The sequence below is a fragment of the Aegilops tauschii genome, chromosome 6 (assembly GCF_002575655.3).
Source record: "Aegilops tauschii subsp. strangulata cultivar AL8/78 chromosome 6, Aet v6.0, whole genome shotgun sequence".
In the NCBI taxonomy this organism is placed as follows: domain Eukaryota; kingdom Viridiplantae; phylum Streptophyta; class Magnoliopsida; order Poales; family Poaceae; genus Aegilops; species Aegilops tauschii.
This window is the reverse complement of record NC_053040.3, coordinates 169983717-170004987: the sequence shown is the minus strand read 5'-3', so window position 1 is coordinate 170004987 and position 21271 is coordinate 169983717. Positions and strand designations below refer to the sequence as shown.

Below are 21271 nucleotides of genomic sequence, written 5' to 3'. Positions count from 1 at the left end.
GAATTTTTCATTATAGAACTTGGCTTGTATATTCCAATGATGGGCTTCCTCAAATTTCCCTAGGTCTTCGTGAGCAAGCAAGTTGGATGCACATCCACTTAGTTTTCTTTTGAGCTTTCATACACTTATAGCTCTAGTGCATCCGTTGCATGGAAATCCCTACTCACTTGCATCGATGTCAATTGATGGGTATCTCCATAGCTCATTAATTTGCCTAGTTGATGTGAGCTTTCTCCTCCTTTTTGTCCTCTCCACAACCACCATATTCTATTCCACCTATAGTGCAATATCCATGGCTCACGCTCATGTATTGCGTGAAAGTTCAAAAAAATTGAGAACACCAAAAGTATGAAACAATTGTTTGGCTTGTCATCGAGGGTGTGCATGATAAAATACTTTGTGTGATGAAGATGGAGCATAGCCAAACTATATGATTTTGTAGGGATAACTTACTTTGGCCATGATATTTTGAGAAGACATGATTGCTTTGTTAGTATGCTTCAAGTATTATTGTTTTTATGTCAATATTAAACTTTTGTTTTGAATTTTATGGATCAGAATATTCATGCCACAATAAGATGAATTACAGGGATAAATATGTTAGGTAGCATTCCACATCAAAAATTCTGTTTTTATCATCTAACTACTCGAGGACGAGCAGGAATTAAGCTTGGGGATGCTTGATACGTCTCCAACGTGTCTATAATTTTTTATTGTTCCATGCTATTATATTATCTTTTTTGGATGTTTTATATGCTATTTTATATTATTTTTGGGACTAACCTATTAACCTAGAGCCCAGTGCTAGTTTTTGTTTTTTTCATTGTTTTTGACTTTTACAAAAAAGGAATATCAAACGAGTCCAAACGGAAGAAAATTTTACAGTGATTTTTCTTGGACCAAAAGAAACCCACGAGAATTGGAGAGGAGGCCAGAAGACCTGCGAGGCGGGCACAAGCCGTGGGGGCGCGCCCCCTGTCTTGTGGCCCCCTCGTAGCCCTTCCAGCCCTAATATTTGCACTATAAATCCTCAAATATTCCCCCTACACCATAGGGCACACCAAAAAAACTTTTTCGCCGCCGCAAGCTTCTGTTCCCGTGAGATCCCATCTTGAGGCCTTTTCCGGAGGGGGATTCGATCATGGAGGGCCTCTACATCAACCTTGTTGCCCTTTCGATGAAGCGTGAGTAGTTTACCATGGACCTAAGGGTCCATTGACAGAAGGGGCAGCGAGGCACGTATTGTATTGTTTCCATTAAGGATAAAAAGATGGGTTTATATCATATTGCTTGAGTTTATCCCTCTACATCATGGCATCTTGCTTAAGGCGTTACTCTGTTCTTATGAACTTAATACTCTAGATGCAGGCAGTAGTCGGTCGATGTGTGGAGTAATAGTACTAGATGCAGAATCGTTTCGGTCTACTTGTCATGGACGTGATGCCTATATTCATGATCATTGCCTTAGATATCATCATAACTTTGCGCTTTTCTATCAATTGCTCAACAGTAATTCGTTTACCCACCTTAGGCTTTCTTCGAGAGAGAAGCCTCTAGTGAAACCTATGGCCCTCGGGTCTATTTTCCATCATATTATTTTCGTATCTATAAAAATAAAAATCCAAAAATACCTTGTTGCAATTTATTTATATTTACTTTATTTTGTTATTTACTTATCTTTTAAACCTATCTCTATTAGATCTCACTCTTGTAAGTGACCGTGAAGGGATTGACAACCCTTTTTCGTGTTGTGTGCAAGTATTTGTTAGTTTGTGCAGGTGCATATATCTGGGACTTGCTTGTGCTTCCTACTGGATTGATACCTTGGTTCTTAATTGAGGGAAATACTTGTCTCTACTTTGTTGCATCACCCTTTCCTCTTCAAGGGAAAAATCAACGCAAGCTGAAGAAGTAGCATCACCTTGCTTTTGTTGCAATCAATTATAGCCCCTGCAGTGTTCAAAAAGGGTCTACCAAGGATAATTGACATGTTGTCGTCCTCGGGCATATCAAGTATAACAAAGTCTATTAAGATAGTAACATTTGCAACTACAACAGGCACATCCTCATAAACACCGATAGGTATGGCAGTTGATTTGTCAGCCATTTGCAATGATATTTCAGTAGGTGTGAGTTTATTCAAATCAAGTCTTTTATATAAAGAAAAAGGCATAACACTAACACCGGCTGCTAAATCACATAAAGCGGTTTTGACATAATTTCTTTTAATGTAGCATGATACAGTTGGTATTCCTGGATCTCTTAGGTACTCTATCCTTAAAAGAATAATTTGCAAGCATGGTGGATATTTCAGCTTCAGGTATTTTTCTTTTATTAGTGATAATATCTTTCATATATTTAGCATAAGGGGCCATCTTTAAAATATCAGTCAAACGAGTATGCAAAAAGACTGGCCTAAGCATTTCAGCAAAGAATTCAAATTCTTCCTCATCCTTTTTCTTAGATTGTTTAGGTGGAAAGGGCATGGGTTTCTGAACCCATGGCTCTCTTTCTTACCATGTTTTCTAGCAACAAAGTCTCTCTTATCATAACATTTATTTTTAGAAGGTGGGTTATCAAGATCAACAACAGGTTCTATTTCAACATCATTGTCTGGTTGAGCATCTACATGAACATCATCATTGTCATTATCATTATCACTATCACTAGGTGAAAATGTTCATTACTAGATTGTGTTTCAGCATCAGAAATAGAAACCTAATTATCATCCTCTGAAGGTTTTTCTACCTCAGGTTCACTAGAAGTATGCAAAGTCCTATCATTTTTCTTTTTCCTTTTCTTTTTCTTTTTAGAAGGACTAGGTGCATCAACATTAATTTTTTGAGAATCTTGTGCAATTCTTTTAGGGTGACCTTCAGGATAAAGTGGCTCCTGAGTCATTTTACCTCCTCTAGTCATTACTCTAACAACATGATCATTCATATTATTATTCATTTAATTGAGCAATTCACCTTGAGATTAGCAACTTGTTCTATCTGAGTTTAGACCATAGATGCATGTTTACTAACACCTTTGACATCATTAACCATTCTAAACAACAAGTCACTCAAGCGATCAATCAGGTAAGCATTTTTTCAATTGTTTCATTACATTTGCATTGAAATGATCTTGCTTAATAATGTAATTATCAAATTCATACAAGCATTGCCTAGGAGATTTATTGTAGGGGATATCACCTTCATCAAACTTTATAAAAGAATTTACCTCTACAACCTGTGGTGGTGTGTCAGGACCATGTATTTCTTCAATAGGTGGCAAATTCTTAATACCTTCAGTTTCTTTCATACATTTCTTTGCTTCTTGCATATCTTCAGGACTGAAAAATAAAATACCCCTCTTCTTTGGAGTGGGCTTAGGAGGTGATTCTGGAAGTGTCCAATCATCATAATTCTTCAATATATTATTCAATAGTTCCTCAGCTTGTTCAATAGTTCGTTCCCTCAAAACACAACCAGCACAACTATCTAGGTAGTCCCTAGAAGCATCGGTTAGTCCATTATAGAAGATATCGAGTATTTCATTTTTCTTAAGAGGATGATCAGGCAAAGCATTAAGTAATTGGAGAAGCCTCCCCCAAGCTTGTGGTAGACTCTGTTCTTCAATCTGCACAAAGTTAAATATTTCCTGTAAGGTAGCTTGTTTCTTATGAGCAGGAAAATATTTTTCAAAGAAGTAATAGATCATATCCTGGGGACTACGCACACAACCAGGAGCAAAAGTATTATTCCATATCTTAGCATCACCCTTTAACGAGAAAGGAAATTACTTGAGAATATAGTAATAGCGAATTTTTTTCATGATGAGCAAATAGGGTGGCTATATCATTTAATTTAGTAAGATGTGCCACAACAGTTTCAGTTTCATAGCCATGGAAAGGATCGGATTCAACCAAAGTAATTAACTCTGGGTCAACGGAGAATTCATAATACTTATTGGTAATAAAGATAGGTGAAGTAGCAAACTTAGGATCACATTTCATTCTAGCATTCAAAGATTTTTTTTCTTTCAACTTGCATAGTAATTTCTGAAGATCATCTCCATCCTTACAAGCAAGAAAGTCCCTAGCTACCTCTCCATCCATAACATAACCCTCAGGTATCTCAGGTAATTCATATCTAGGAGAGATAGGTCTAATAGGTGTTTCATAATGTTCAGTTTCAATAACTTCACTAGTTTCAGTAATTTGATCAGTTTCAGCATTACCAGTTTCTTTAGCTCTAGCAAGTTGTTCATCAAGAAATTCACCTAGTGGCACAGTCTTACCAAGCAAAGTACTAGCATCATCAATAGCATCATTCATAGCAGAAGTAGCATCATCAATTACTTGCGACATATTATAATTAATAGCAGGTTGTGGTGTTGCAAGTTTACTCAAAACAGAAGGTGAATCAAGTGCAGAGCTAGATAACAGTTCCTTACCTCCCCTCATTTTAGAGGGAACGATCTTGGTTCTATCATCCTTCAAATTCTTCATAGTGATCAACAGATATAAATCCCAAGTGACTCAACAAATATAACTATGCTCCCCGGCAACGGTGCTACAAAAAGGTCTTGATAACCCCCAAGTATAGGGGATCGCAACAATTTTTTAGGGTAGAGTATTGAACCCAAATTTATTGATTCGACACAAGGGGAGCCAAAGAATACTTGTAAGTATTAGCAGTTGAGTTGTCAATTCAACCACACATGAAGACGAAATATCTGCAGCAAAGTGATCAGTAGCAAAGTAGTATGGTAATTTGATAGTAGTAGTAGTAACGATAGCAATGGCAACAGTAACAATAGCTTGTAGAAGTTGTAACAGTAGTAACAACAATAGTGACTTAGCAATAACAAGACGTGAAACCTCGTAGGCATTGGATCGGTGATAACATTGGATAATATTCATCATATAACAGTCATAACCTAGGGCGACACATAACTAGCTCCAATTCATCAATATAATGTAGGCATGTATTCCGTAATTAGTCATACGTGCTTATGGAAAAGAACTTGCATGACATCTTTTGTCCTACCCTCCTGTGGCAGTGGGGTCCATAAAGAAACTAAGAGATATTAAGGCTTCCTTTTAATAGAGAATCGGAACAAAGCATTAACACATAGTGAATACATGAACTCCTCAAACTACGGTAATCACCGGAAAGAATCCCAATTATTGCCACCTGGAGGTATGTGGATCATAACACGTTGCATGTGCATATAACTTGCAAGATCGGATCAAGAACACAAATATATTGGTGAAAACATAAACGGTTCAGATCTGAAATCATGGCACTCGGGCCCTAGTGACAAGCATTAAGCAAAGCAAAGTCATAGCAACATCAATCTCAGAGCATAGTGGATACTAGGGATCAAGCCCTAACAAAACTAACTCGATTACTTGATTCATCAGAGCATAGTGACCCCATCATCATCCAGAAAGTCTACGAATGAATTACTCACTCCCGGTGGTGAGAATTATGAAACTGGTGATGGAGGATGGTTGATGATGATGAAGACGAAAGATCCCCCTCTCTGGAGCCCCGAACAGACTCCAGATCTGGCCTGCCAATGAAGAACAGGAGGTGGCGGCGACTCTGTATCGTAAAACGCGATGAAACTTCCTCTCTGATTTTTTTCGAGAAATAGGAATTTATAGAGTTGGAGTTAGGGTCAGCGGAGCCTCGAGGGGCCCATTACCCACCAGGGCGTGCCAGAGGGGGGTGGCGCGCCCTGGTGCCTAATGGCAAGCAGCCCCCCCCCCTCCAGTGGGTCTTTGCTCCAATATTTTTCTTTTATTCCAAAATAATTCTCCAAAAAGTTTCGTCCAATTCCGAGAACTTTTATTTCTGCACAAAAACAACACCATGATAGTTCTGCTGAAAACAATGTTAGGCTGGGTTAGTTTCATTCAAATCATGCAAATTCGAGTCCAAAACAAGAGCAAAAGTGTTTGGAAAAGTAGATACGACGGAGACGTATCAAGCACCTTCATGGACCTTGGCGAGAAACTGTTCTGACGTCCTATTCTTCCATCCTGGAGGACCAGACGCAATGTCCTGCGGCTTGATCTTTAGATAATGTGCCATTACTGACGCATACGCCCGCTCAACACCCTCCAAGCAGGCCGACCGCTTCCAGTTCTCCACCTGGGGCTGGCATCTTGCAGCCTTTGCACCATGTCGAAGAAGTTGGTCGGCATCGGCCTGGACGGTCAGAGGTTGACGCGGAGGTCTTCCATCACTGGTCGTGCCGCACATAACAGTTTCGCCAGCTGCCTTATCTGATTGTTTAGAAGCGGCGGGTGCTCAAGAACCTAGAACTTGGCCCAGAATGCCTTCACCACAGAATCATTGGAATGGGCGATGTAGTACGAGCCGACATCCCAAGCACTCTGCGCTAGGTCCCTAAAGGCCTCTGAAGAACGTCAGATTTGTGTAAGATGGGCAAATCTGCTGTCACCAAAAACACAGTGAAGCAGGTAGGGCTTACCGGAGGCGATCTGCTTCACTTCTTGAAGCACTTCGTGAACCGCCCGGACCTGGATCATGGCCTCCTTACAAGTCGAGCTCGCTGTTGCGAGCTCGGAGACTAGTTTGTTCTTTTCTTCCTAAAGGGTGTCACACTTAGTTGAAATCCCTTCAGGTCTTCTTCGACCTCCGTGACCCGGGCCGCATGTTGCCTGTCGACCTCTTTTTCTTTGGCCAACTCTTCGCTGGCCTGCTTCCCCGCAGCCCTTTGGTGCTCGGCTTCTTGCCGAGCATTTTGCAGCTCAGACCGAAGCCTTTCGAGCTCCGTGGAGGAAGCTGCAGATACATTCACATATGATTTATAGCTCAAATCAGCAATGTCATAAGTCAGGTACAATTTTTAAAAAAAATGCTAAAGCTTTTTGGTATTTACCTTGAGCTTCCTCCATCTGCTTCTTGAGCAAATCTGCGTCCTTCTCGGACCGATCTAGCTTATGGTTCAGTTCTTCCAATTCTTTCCCGTTGGATACTGAAACCGAGGCCGAAACCTAGAAAAGACATTGTTAGCTTCCTCGGACGATATCGATCCCCTAGTCGGCTTTTTCCATCTGATCAGAATCTCGGGGGCTACTGTGTATTCACTCTTATCCCTTTTAGTTTCTCACTACGACCCCTGAGTAAGATCTTTGTATCTCGGGGGCTACTATGATTATACGCTCGCGGCATGTGTCCACATTGGTATAAGTCTTCGGACGAGTTACTTTATTTATCCGATAAGGGCTACTGGATATATCTAGTGCTAACAGCTCTATGCATGGAGGAAATTTTTAAAAGATAATCAAAGGTTACTTCAAAGCCTTGATAGAGGCCCTTGAAGGCCTCCTTTATACCGGCCTCCGCGGACCGGTAATTTTGTAGTGCCGCGCCTAGAAGGACGCGGTGCTCGACAATGATGGAGGAGCCCGTCATGGACGCCTCCATCTCTTCAGTCCACCCCATGGGCGCCTCCCCTTCTGCAGGCGGGGATGGACGGGCCACCTCGGCTCTCTCCATCGTAGGAGGAACTGCTGCCATGGTAGGCTGTCGAGGTCGCTCTGGGTCGACGAGGGCTGAAGTTGTCGGCTACCACAGCGTTTCCCCTTCCGTGGAGGAAGGGTTCTTCCCTAACGGGTCCTTGGAGGCCAAGGCCGAGGCCACGGCCATGGAGACATCGGCACCGCCTCCTGTGGTTGGCACGGGTGTAGCTTGTTGAGAGGTCGCCTCCCCCAGCCCGTCATGGGCAAGAGGGAAGGGGGACATTTTCCTTTGATGCGCTGGGTGGAGGGAGCCCTCTCGACGACTTCTTGTCGCTGATGTGGGAGCACTGTGGGCTGCGAAAGACAAATAATCGACCAGATTTGTGAAAAGAAGGGACTAGCACGTGTACAACTCGTGCGAAAATAAGGTGTACCTCCTCGGCGGTGGTCTCGGCCTGCGCGACTCGATGAGGTTGTTCTCTGATTCGGAGGAGATAACCTTTGCTGCAGCAGGGGCCTTGCGGGGCACAATTGTTGTATCCGCTTGATGCTACATTTTGAGATAATAAAATCGCCCTTTATCGAAAAAGGAAAATCCACGAACATTCTGAAACAAGCACATGATGAGGTTTGGGAACCGAACTCATAATTACAACTAGTTAGCATTTGAAATCGACAACTTTGTGACCTAGTCCCGACATTGTGGCTTGCTTGGGGCATCCGGCTTTAGATGTTAGGCTTTGGTGCGATGTCTGTTTGGTATTCGGCTCGGACATTTGGCACCCCTTCATCAAGGGGATAGGAGTAGCGACATGTGTGTTGCCAAGATGATGGCTTTAGGCTTAATGATGTATCATTTTGTCAGGTCTTGGTGAATAATTAATAAAATGACTGCATGCATCGCCTAGAGGCAGAGGCCGGGGGTATATCCTCCTTTTTCTAAAAAAAATAGAAATGGGCAACTTGAATTGTATGGTTGTAGTTTGCAAAACACCTCGTTTCAACAACTGAGGTCCCAACTGGAATAAAGGGGTTTCACATGAATTTCATAGGAATGTAATCCTATATAAAGTTTTCGCATGATGCCATTTAGATCTTAGTTAGGAAAAAAATCATTCCTTTCGTAAGCATTTTGAAGGATTCTAAACAATTAGTCACTCCGTCCCACAATATAAGACGTTTTTGCAAGCTATGCAAGTATTTCGCAATAAAAAGGGAGGATTCTAAACAATTGTTCAAATATCATATTTTCACTCATTTTGAGAAGTCCAATACAACCGGTCTCATCTCTTCTTCTCTTTATTCTGATGAAGAAACAATTACATGCAAAATTACCGTGCAAAATACTCTTGAGCATTCAAACGAGTACAACAATTCATATTGTTTTCCTATTTTTTGTTTTTCATATCTGCGTTCCAAACGGGGACTGAAACGGTAGAACTTCAGCTAGCTGCTATTCGCAGCGGATTGCCACAACCAGCGACGTGGATGTGTGGCGGGCTGGCGGCTCGATCGCCCACGGCCGGCAGCCGCATAATCTTACGGTCGCCGCTGGATAAGTTATGGTAATTTGCAAATCCACAAGAGAGCGATCGGTTTCCATGAATAAACAACAATTGCCCGGCACCTGTGTATCCGAAGCAAACAGCTCTTCCGTGTCGTCGTTTCCTGATCTGTCCGGACAACCTCTGCTGCTGACTGCACCGGAGATCGCCATGCGAGAGGTTTCAATAGCCACGCTCTCAGATCAAAATAAATAAATAGGGTCCCGATAACTGCTACATGTGTGGTGTATCGGGTGGTTGTGCCGCACACCTCGTGTGGCATGGATAGGAACCCGACCGCACGACCGCCTCCGGGCGCGCAAAGCCACAGCCCGCACGTCCGGTGTGTGGCAAACCCGCCCACACGTCTGGGCCAGACGACCACGCTGCCCGCATGACCCAGCCGTCCCAGCCTCCTTTCGATCCCCAGTCCCGACTGCCGCCATCGTCTCCCACCTCTCGATCCCCTACCTCCATCGCCGGCCTTCTCTGGTTGCCATGGCAACCAGAGCAGATCCGTAGGGCCTTCCCACCGCTAACCACACCCCCCCCCTCCCCCACCCCCACCCCCCGCCCCCCACTCCAACCCCGCCCTCCAAAGACAACCAGCTAAAAGCAGGTGAATCTCCGATCTCCTACTGCTTCTCATCCTTCTTCTGGGCAGAAAATTGCAAATTTACCAACGAAGGTGGCGACTGGATCCACGCTATCGGGGCAAAACACTACATGGTTTTGTGTGTCTTCGCATTTGCCAAGCAGCATACGCCAGATCTGCCATGTACTACGCTAGAGTTAAGCTTAAGTTCTCAGTTCGCTTGGTGTAAGTAGTTGGTAATGAATGGATGCGTAGGAATCCCTAAAAGGGAGAGAAATGAGAAATTTGGAATAAAGGGGGGTAGGAAAATTAGTTGCCACTTGTGTCTAACGTCAGTTGCCACCTATCGTTGCCGTTAACTGCCACCATGTTAACTTATTGCTTGCCATCCTATTGTGGTGGTTGTTGCCATCGAATCCAAAGGATAGCTGGCACCCAGATTTTAGAAAAGAGAGTGGATGTCCATGTCCTACTTGCCATGGTGTGTTGGTTGCCTATGCATGAAAATGTGATAAGACTGCCGTGTTATCTTGTATGTGCAAGCAGTAGAAGAATACATTTTTTGCGGATTGTTGATGCGTTCTTGTTCATGCAGTGATTGAGAACACATTGGCAGAAACAGAACGCGGAAAGAATGAATCACGAAGATGGCGCTGATCCTTGGGTTTCTCAAAGGCCAGAAACGCCCCCTTGGGATGCAGCAGAGTACAGTCAACTCATTTCTGCAGGGCCGTTGCTGCCACTACTGGAGCAGTACGCAGGCATTGGTATGATGCATGGTAACAAAGAAAAGAACATTTTCCATGTTCGCGATGATGAAGATGACATTCTACTTATGTCCTACACTGTCATTTTTCGCAGGTTTTTATGACCAAAACACACTCAGGGGGGCACCATGGCAACTTCAGTCATAGGGCGCTAACACTGACAAATGTACGGGCAGCCAACTTCAACTAGCTAATGTGGCAAATCAAGGTAACGCATACGAAAATGAAACATACTGGTGTGGACATGAAAAATAAACTTGCAAAGGATGGCAAAAGACTCACGAGTTATGTCGGGAAAAATGCAGAACCTTCATGCAGCACGTGGCATCAGGCGGCACCCATGTACCTGCCATCAACGTCATACATAGGTGAGTCCATAAAAAAGTGAAGTTGCAGACGGTGAATTAGCAGAAGGAGCATAGTTGACAACTGCAGTTGCCATGACTAAACAACTGCAGTTGCCATCCCTGGACAACTGCAGTTGCCATGTCTGGACAGCTGCAGTTGCCATGCCTGGACAACTGCAGTTGCCATGCCAGGACAAACTGCAGTTGCCATGCCAGGACAAACTGCAGTTGCCATGTATGATCAAAAATGTGATTGCAATGTACAAACAACCGTGGATGGCAAGTGTGAACAAATCTGTGTGGCATGGTTGGACCACTGCATGTTCCATGTTGAAGAAACTACAGTTGCCATGCATTGACCAACTACTACCATGATAACAGGTTATTACGGTGGTGCTACCTCGGAAAACGTCTCATGACAAGCTTCACAGATTGCAGACAGAGCACGTCAATTTGGTGTGACAGACCACACAAGATGGGCACATGCGGCACAACAAGGTAAGGAAATTTGAACCATAAAAACAGAACTGCATTTGTTTTTGTGGGAATAGCATGTGAGGAAAAGAAGATTTGTAGCAGTGATGGTGGAAAAAATCAAACAGAAAATGCTAACAAGTGGTCATGTGCAATGACTCATATATTGTCTTCAGGATTTGCCAATTGCTAAAAGCATGTGTGCAGCACTAATGATTGATCGCATTTGCCTAGTGAGCTCAAGCCTAGAATACAAAGTTTTGATGCTAGAATATACTGGTTGCCATGTATTGGCAACAATATTTGCCATGTATGTAGGACTGCATCTGCCATTGATATAGAATCCAAGTTTTGGTACTGAAAGGAGCTGGTTGCCATGCATTGGCAACAGTAGTTGCCATGTTTGTTGGACTGTAGCTGCCATGACTGGAGAACTACAGTTGCCATGCATGTCCACATGCAGACTCACGGCTTGCTGTTTGAATGATGTCATGCCAAATCACTTGCAGTTTATGTACTCCGTTATGATAAACATGTCATTCAAGCAAAATCTTACGCTCGTACCTGTTTTCTTTATTACAGGGCCTTCAACTACAATCACCAGCGGCGCGGGGACATCTACTGCGGGGAGCTCTGAGCGCACGGAAGACGCGTTCCACCAGCCAGCCAACAATCATGTTGCAAACAATGCCGAGTCAGAGTCAGAAATGGCAATCATTCCAGCAATACCGACAAGCACACCTTTGAACACAAGCACTGGCAACACTCAAGTAGATGAAAGTGCCGCCGATACTGAAGTGAATGATGAAACTGATGACGAAGCACAAGGGGATGAAGATGGTGGGCAATCAGAGATCATGGTACCTCAGCCACCTTACGTTGGGCAGAGATTTGAATCGTTCGCAGAGGCAAAGGAATTCTACCAGACATATGCAAAGTTCCATGGATTTGCGGTCGACACCGAATACCATAGGAAAATTAAGAAAACTAACGAGTACAGCAGAGGTGAGATGAGGTGCCACAAGGCACGAAGGAACAAGAAGGGGAAAGGTGTTGCGCCTGTCGTTCCGGAACGAAAGAGAGGTATCATTCTCAAGACGGAATGCCCTGTCCGGTGTAAGCTAAACGTAGATGGAGCACAGTGGGTGGTCACTGAATATTTTGACGAGCACAACCACAAACTCATAAAGAAGTTCGACCTGGTAAAATTTCTGACCGCCCACAGAGGATTCACCCCCTCGAGAAGAAATTCATAAAGCTGCTACATGATTGTAACGTCGGTCCATCAAGAATGGTCCAGATACTATCACTCATCCACAGCAAAAAAGGGACTTTGAGTAGCATGCCCTACATACCAGCTGACGTCACAAACCTAAAGGCAAAGTACCGTAGAGAGAGCAAGTTGGCTGACATAGAGGCCACAATGGCCTACTTCGATGAGAAAGCGAAGGAAGATCCAGATTTCTTCTACAGGATAATATTGGACGATGAGGACCGTGTCAGGAACATGTATTGGGTGGATGGTGCTGCAAGAAGAGCCTACAAACATTTCCGAGATTGCATTTCATTCGACGCGACATATCTCACTAATATGTACAAGATGCCATGCGCTCCATTCATAGGAATAAATAACCACAATCAGTCGTTGCAGTTCGGATGCGGGCTCGTTCGGAACGAAGACACGGATGGGTACGTTTGGTTGTTCAATACCTTCTTGGAGTGCATGGGTGGACTTGCTCCGATGAACATAATAACAGACCAGGATTTTAGCATGCGTGCAGGCATAGAGGAGGTCTTTCCGTTGGCAGTGCACAGGCACTGCAGGTGGCACATTATAAAGAAGGCTGAGGAGACACTAGGACCGTTCTTTGCTGACCGTCCAGACCTGCACAAGGCATTCGAGCTGTGCGTGGACCACAGCTTGACGGTGGAGGAGTTTGAAAGGAGCTGGATGGCTATGATTGAAACATATCAAGTCCAAGACCACGAGACGCTTGCTAGCTTGTGGGAGAAGCGAATGTACTGGGTGTCGGCCTACTTCATGCAGTGCTTCTTCCCGTTTCTGCAGACTACACAGCGCAGTGAGGGGTTCAATGCTGTTTTGAAGCGGTACGTGAGCCCTGGCAACTCATTACTACAGTTTGCCAAGCAGTACACCGCTTTGCAACAAAAAATACTGGGATCCGAGCTACAGAAAGAAGCAAACACCGCGCTCAAGCAGCCAAAATTGCTAACGTATTTACCAATGGAGAGGCAGATGAGCAAGATATACACCAACACGATTTTTAACAAGTAAGTCAGTTGTGTTACAATCTTATTTGCACAAATCATGAAGGTACCAGGTGCCATGTAGAATGCAATACAGTTGAAATGCTTATTTGAAAATGATGATTGTGTTGAAAAGTAGCCATTAGGTACAGAGTAAACATGATATGTAGTTGTCGTGCTTAATGAACTACAGTTTGCCATGCTTAATGAACTGCAGTTTGCCACATTCACTCAACTGCAGTTACCATGTTTGCGTAACTGCAGTTGCCATGTTTGATGAACTGTAGTTGCCATGTTTAATGAACTGCAGTTGCCATATTTAATGAAATGTAAATTCCAATGGCCATGATGGTATGGAATGCAAATGCCAAATTGAAGTTGTTATGTAGTTGCCATGTTTAAATGAAATGCAGTTGCCATGTTTAATGAACTGCAGTTGCCATGTTTACTCAACTGCAGTTGCCATGTTTAATGAACTGTAGTTGCCATGTTTAAACGAATTGTAATTCCATATGCCACAACAAACAAAAGGTGCTACAAAAAACTGCACACAAGAGTTTAACAAAAAACACACAAAACTTGCAGATTCCAGGAAGAAATAAAGCGTGCCAGCATGTACACGGCTTTCCAGGTGGACAAACATACGTTCAAGGTGTGTTCTATCATGGGCATGTCGGATTCAGAACCTGAAGACCCAGACAAGGGAAGGAACTACTTTGTGAAGGCATCGATAAGCCAAGGCGAATACTACTGCCAATGCTGCAAATTCGAACGGGACGGGATTGTGTGCTGTCACATTCTAAAAGTAATGGACTTGAACGCGGTGACACGAATGCCCCGCCGTTTCATACGGCGGCGATGGACTTGGGACGCTGACGATGCATTGGCGCCGCAAACATCAAACGCAGTTTTGGCCGTGCATACGAGAGACCAGAGTCAACCATGGAAGCCGTGAGGCACGTTGTGTTGACAAAGAACTATGCTGAACTAATTGATGAAGCGTGCAAGAGTGATGAGACAGCAAAGGTCGCAGAAAAACACAGGAAGGCCCTCAAAAGAGAGCTTGATGAGATCAAGAAGAGGAAAGCTGAGGAAGCCTTACACAGGTTCCCCCGCACATCAAGTGTGCCTTCGTCCACAGGGCCATCATCTGAAAACTCAGAGGTAGGATCTGGAATAGCAAGCACACAAACACAGGTTAGGAACCCGCCCCGTTCCATCACAAAAGGGCGTCCAAAAGAGATAAGATACAAATCAGGATTGGAGATTCAAGCAAAACATAAGAAACCAGAGAAAGGGACGGGCAATCCATAAACAACATTGGACCACTTTGACTTGGTCCATGATGACATTTTTTTGTAATCTAGATGTTCTAAATTTTGTAAAAACTGGAGAATGACTCTTCAGGTGCATCAGAATCTGAAGTAAAAATGCCATGAAGGAATAGCTGCAGTTGCCACGTGTATGGCACTGAATTTGCCATGTTACTTGAACTGAATCTGCCATGCAATTTCTGCTGAATCTGCCATACCATTTCTACTGAATCTGCCATGCCATTTCTACTAAATTTGACATGTTATTTTTTTACTGAATTTGCCATCTTATTTTTTACTGAATCTGCCATGTTAGTTGTACTGAACATGCCATGTTAGTTGTAATCTTCACCGCGTAGATTTCCATGTTCAGTCAGCGCATTTTAGTCACACATATTGTATTCTGGTGCAAACTATGGGAAACAAGCTGAAACGGTCTCGTGCAGCAACCGCACAGGTTATTGCTCCGTGATCAAACTACCATGCTAGCCGGTATAGTTAGCAGTGCAAAAAACCCAAAAAGCCAAACAAGAAAGAACGATAACTTTCACTAACCATGACTAATCAACTACATTTGCCATGTTTTCAGACATCAAGGACGCATTCAAAACACCATGCTGGTACTACCAACTCACAAGCACATAATAATACTGAAAACTCATAAACGTATCTGCTGTCAAACCTAAGTAGGTTCACATCCACACATATATTACAAACTATTCAAATGTCACTCACACGCCACCACTGTATACTAGGCTACGGGGAGATGCAGTCATAGCATATTACAAAGGACATAGTCTTGAAAAAACAAGGTAATACCTTACATTCCTCGGCAACAGAATGTAAGGTAGGCGTTCGGTCAGGAGCACCACATGATCACTTCTACTTCTTGGTGGCTTTCTTCACAGCTTCCTCTATGAACTCACGTGCGTTGGACCGCGTGTTGAATCTTCATTCATCAACCAGTTCCATGTGTAAATTTTGCGGAGCTCGACGACCATTCCAGCTGTGACGACAGGAACCCGTCGACCTTCCCACTTTGCAAGGTATTCCAACATGTGGAAGCCGCAGTCGTGCCTAAACAAGAAAAGAGTCAGGTTAACTCACAAGAACATATAGAAAAAATCATAAACTTCAATTCAGAGGTGACAAAAAAGAGAGGGTGAGCACTGGTTTGGAGGACACATGAGGAAAAGATGGGAAAATACCGGTTTCCTTGCTTCGTAGTCGCCACGTACTCAATTGGAAAATGTCTGATCTGGACCTTTGAGTTTTCATAGTGACGGTTCCATGTCTCTTTGAGGTTGTTGATGAAGTATTCAGCATGCGTAGTAAGGTCTGCATCAGCTTCTGAACGCATTGAATCAAGCACCTCAAAACGTTGGTTCTTCAGGTCAAGGTAGATCGCATAGTGGTGACCACACTTGTCGTGTGGGTCGTGTGGTGCAAGCTCCTGGAACATGGGGAACAAGACCTGCAAACAAAAATGAAGGAAAGAAAAGAAGCAGAGCTCACATTAAGAATAGAAATGATGTAGTTGGGAAAATGACATGTAAAGATATCACCGGTTACACTAACAGGCACATGAGTGACTACGAAAGCATCAAGGGTCCAAGAAAAGTGGACAAACGTATAATGTTTAGTTGTAGTGGGTAATTAAAAGAAGTTGCCGTCCATGTATGAACAAAGTTGCCATGTATTTTAGTTTGAAATTGCCACATAGGTTGTATTAGGAAAGCAAATCAGAAGTCATTTTACATGGCAGTTGTTGCCACATGAAACAACTGTCACAAAACAGGGTGTAGCCCACATCTGAAGCATAGCGACTGGCAAAAAATAACATGGGAGAAAAAATGTGCAAAAAAGGAAGGAGTACTCACACATTTCTTCATTGTGAGCTTGAAATCACCATGCGCAGCAAAATGCTTCCTCAGGATTTTGTGGTGGAAGTCACCATCCCATATTTTGCACGTCACAGTGTACTGCATGATTGTTTTGTCGGGAGACATATCCATATGCCTGTTGATGAAGTCAATCCCACATGCAACTACATTCTTCGACATTTTACCGAGTGGCCTCACAAACTCGGCAAGATCACCCAGGTCGACGTACGTCGCATCACATTGTATGATCTTGGTTCTGTCCAAACATGAGCTGTATGAAAATGATATAACATGAAAGAATCATGTCTACTAAGTGAAAAAAAGAAATAAAATGTAAACGGAGCATATCTAGAAATATCAAAAAGGATGAATAGTAAAAAGAGCAAAGCAAATGAGAGGTTTATGTGGGTGTGGTCATTACGCTTTCAGCTCCTTCATGTGATTGCTGTTGGACCTCGCATTTCCAAAGCGCTTGACAATATCGTACAACTGGTTCTGATCCTTTGTGGCCTTGACTTCCAGCTCATAATCATCCGCGGGTGGCGCGTGAACTACCCTACGCTGCCTCACAGAACCAGGGGTGGCACTTCTAATGGTATCCTCAGATACCGACTCAGCAGGCGCGTTGGAACTTGATTGGCCCTGACCTCGTGAGGACCTCCTTTGCAATGCTGCCTCCTCAATCCTGCGGTAAGCTCCATCAAGTGACGGCGTAATCTCCTCAGGGGTGGCTGCAAGGATCAAAAAAGTGGGTTAGGATACCTGGAAAACAAAACAAATTTAGTGTGAAAGAAAGGTTGCAGAATATGAAATGTAGGCACAGAAAGTAGGGAGTTGCCATGTACAGGCAACTCCAGTTGCCATGTGCAATGCATTGTAGTTGCCATGTGAAAACAACTATAGTTGCCATGATCTATCAACTGCAGTTGCCATGTGCTTGCAGAATGGAAAATGCAGCATGGCGACAGAAAAATGTAGGTGACAGCATGCAAGCAAATCCAGTTGCCATGTCCATCAGATAACATTTGCCATCACAAAAGTGAGAACCCAAAAAAAATGCTTGGGACAAAAGTCATACTAAAAAGATGTATACACGAATATGATAAACGCATAAGAAATGTACCTTGCACAACCGGCTCTGCGAACTTCATAGCCTTCTTGCCCTCGACCATTGGCTGCGCCATCATTGGGGCCATGCCTGCCGGGAAAGCAAAGGCAACTGGTGAAGGATCTTGCACCACTGGTTCATCTTGACTGCGATCGATGCCAAGGCTACAGCTCGGTGGGGTGAAGGCCATTGGGTGCCTCTCCTACCTACTGGCCGGACCGCGAACAACTTGCTGGGCAAGGGTGAAATATCAACAAACATTTCTGCATCGGCCGCTGCAGAATCATCGGGATTATTCGTAGGGCGGGGCGTGCTGTCAGCGGTATCAGTCGCAGCTTTCTTGACAATCTTTTTGTTTGGGCTGTAGGGGACACCGATGTTGACTGGGAGCTTAGAAGTGCGCAGATTTAAGCTAGGGTTATCCACTACGGGTAAAGACGCAGTCTACTCTGCACGTTCACCTCCGTCAGTCGTGCTCGGCTTGCCACCTGGGTCGGTTGTACTCCGGTCTTCCGTTCTCTCCATAACATTGCTTCTGGCAGGTGGTGGGAATAGTATGGACGCAGGCACATAACCAGAGTCATCTCTGCTGCTCCTAGCTACAGCAGGCGCGTTGGGTGTGTCTGCAGATTGCTTGCGGGGGCTACGACGCCTAGGTGGAAGACCAGCTCGCGCAACGGTCACCTTGGCAACCTCTGGAGCACCAGAAGCTGGAGTTGTTGTGCCAAGAGTCTCACCTATGGATGGCATATCATTATGAACTGTCGCCTCAGCCCCTTCTTTCGTGGACGAAGAATTGCCACCACCCACGTGCTTGGAATCCGTGTCAGATGAGCGGGAATCTTCCTTGCTTAGGTTGATCTCGGGGGCGTCCACTTCAACACTTGTTGATCGGGTCGCATGGCTCATAGCAGCATCCTTCATTGCTAGCAGAGTGGGCAATATTTCAGCAGTCCTGGCAGATACCGACTCGTCACTCCCAGATGTACGGATGCCTGCTGTCATAGCCTGCACATCTGCAACCGGCGGAGATGTTCGGCCGCTTGCATCAGAGCTAGTGGGAACAGTGGACGGTGCAGCAGCAGGTTTGTGCACTGGCGCCTCATGAACGTCTGCGTTGCCACCTGTCGACAGCTTTGAGTGTATGCGTTCGAGTGGGTCTCTGGGGTTCTGCTTCGTCACGCGTATGGTAGTCTTCTTCACCCTGAAAAAAAAACACGAACATTGTTAGATGAACAGATGATAGTTTCCATGTAGGTAGAATAAGAGTTGCCATGTGGACCAGTTAGCAGTTGCCATGCGTAACAAGCAGCAGTTGCCATGGTAGACATCTTAAAAAATGTAAGAAATATGTGATGTGCCAGGAATGCCATTTCAAAACTAGGTCTGGATGAGTGCACAAACAGATGGAAAAGCTGGTAGTTGCCATGTAGGTGGAATAAGAGTTGCCATTTTGCCTGGTTAGCAGTTGCCATGCAAAAACAGGCAGGAGTTGCCATGTAGTAAGAAGAAATAGAGCATGGGAGAAACAACAGTTGCGATGTGGGACTGATGGCAGTAGCCCATGTGGCAAGCTGAACAGCTGCATTGAAAGGCAAAAATATAGCAATATGGTGATGAAGAAAGAACATGGATAACCTACTTCTTGACTGTCTTCCTCAAATCTGTCAACACGACAGGATCACCGGTGTTGGACATCGACGTACGAGGAGATGACCTAGTGGAATGCGTGTCACCAGCAATAGGGGAACCCTTGTTCAATCGAGCAGAAACACGGGTTGGCGTTGGTGCTTGTTTCTTCGTAACTGCTCGTCCACCAGCTGTCGCCTCGCTGCACATATAAGAAAGAGGCAAAAAAAGGTGCCAAGTGTCAGACACGAAAATCGTTGCCACACTTAGCAAAAACAAATGGAAAAAGGGGGTCAGTCTGTTCGAAAGGATAGACAAAACAAAACACTAAAAAAGAAGTCGAACCTCCTCCTAGCAGCTAAGGGATCGGTCCTAGGTCTCTTGACAGGAGAGCCCTGCCCAACCTCCTCTGGATCCCTCCCCCTCTTTGAGGGCGACACCCCCTTGCCTCTCGCAGCTGTCTGTTCTTTGACTTTCTTCGGTGAGGGGACATTTGGTGCACCCTTGCCCTTCTTACCACCTGCACGAACGTCGACACGTTCATCATCGTCGGTGTCATGTTGCACGTTCTCCATGTCATCGTCGTCGTCCTTGTCAAGAGCAGCATCTCCATCTAGTTCATCTTGTATGTCGGGAAGCTCCTGCGAGCTGTTGTAGTCGTACCGACCACGGTAACCAGTTGGCCGATGTGTCCGTTCTGCAACAAATGGAGTGAACTGCCTCGCAACCGCATTGCTGTCAGAGCCATTAAGGGACGTCCAACCCTCAACCAACTTCCCGAGCAAGCTGGTCATTCCGGGTGCAAACTGCCCAATTAGATGCTCAACAGGTGCCCTCGCCTGTGCACGAAACAAGAAGCAGCAGTAACCAAACCGTATTAAAGTCACGTGCACAAGATCAAAATAAACCAAACACAACCATAGATATATATATATATATATATCATTGATTACCTCAACAAGACAAGACGGAGCTGAGTGCACGTCCATCCACTTTCCAAAGTTTTGAGGCCCACCAAACACGCTGTAGTCTATAGCATGCTTGGCCATCAGCTGGAAAAAACCAAAAAAAAAAGCTAGCATGTAAAGAGAAAAAACAATGAACACTAACTAACAGTTCATGTATTGCAAAAATAAAAATAAAAAAGAGGAAGAGGATAGAAGTTTCAAAATGGATGGCAGAGTTGCCATGTGGCGTCAAATATGGATACCATGCGCAGACAGCCATGGCTAGCAAGGTAGTCATCTCTTGTTAGCCACAGACGGTTGCCGTATGGGGATTTTTTCATATGTTATGCAGCGTCAAAATTAAAAGAATGTCGTGCAAAGAAAGAAGCCAGAACTAACATGCAGTTTCCCGTATTTCGTATCAGTTATCTTGTCCGCGGCAAGCACAGCCTTGACAGCATCGTAAGTCCACGCAGAAACAACAAACTTGTGTGGAGGCGGCGGGCCTCCTATCCCAGTAAAGTCCACAGTGGACAGATCAAGACGATCGACGTACATGAGCTGATGTACAACAATTTAAAAAGAAAAAAATATCAGTTGCCATCATGGTATTTTGCAAAAAAGAAGCTAACGTATGCTCCTTCAATCATCAAGTTGGAGGGCATGAAGAAGGAAAAAGTTGCCATGTATTTCTGTTTGTTGTCATCTATATGTGTTAGTTGCCATCTAGTTATGTTGGCAGTTGCCATCTAGCTATGTTGGCAGTTGCCATCTAGTTATGTTGGCAGTTGCCATTCTAGTTATGTTGGCAGTTGCCATCTTGTTATGATGGTAGTTGCCACAATGTCACCATCATGGTTGCCATGCATGCTCAAGGAGCTAGGAGTGTTTGCAAAAAAGTAGTACAAAA

At 44.3% G+C, this 21271-nt stretch overlaps 1 protein-coding gene across 1 annotated transcript; it reads left to right on the top strand.

The window, feature by feature from the left end:
• The first annotated feature begins 10272 nt into the window (after positions 1-10272).
• Positions 10273-13509, top strand: LOC109779712 (protein FAR1-RELATED SEQUENCE 5-like). Its single transcript, XM_020338351.1, has 3 exons — positions 10273-10378; positions 11796-12415; positions 12514-13509. Exons 1-3 carry the CDS (start codon positions 10273-10275, stop codon positions 13507-13509), a joined length of 1722 nt encoding a protein of 573 aa, XP_020193940.1.
• Positions 13510-21271: the final 7762 nt, after the last annotated feature.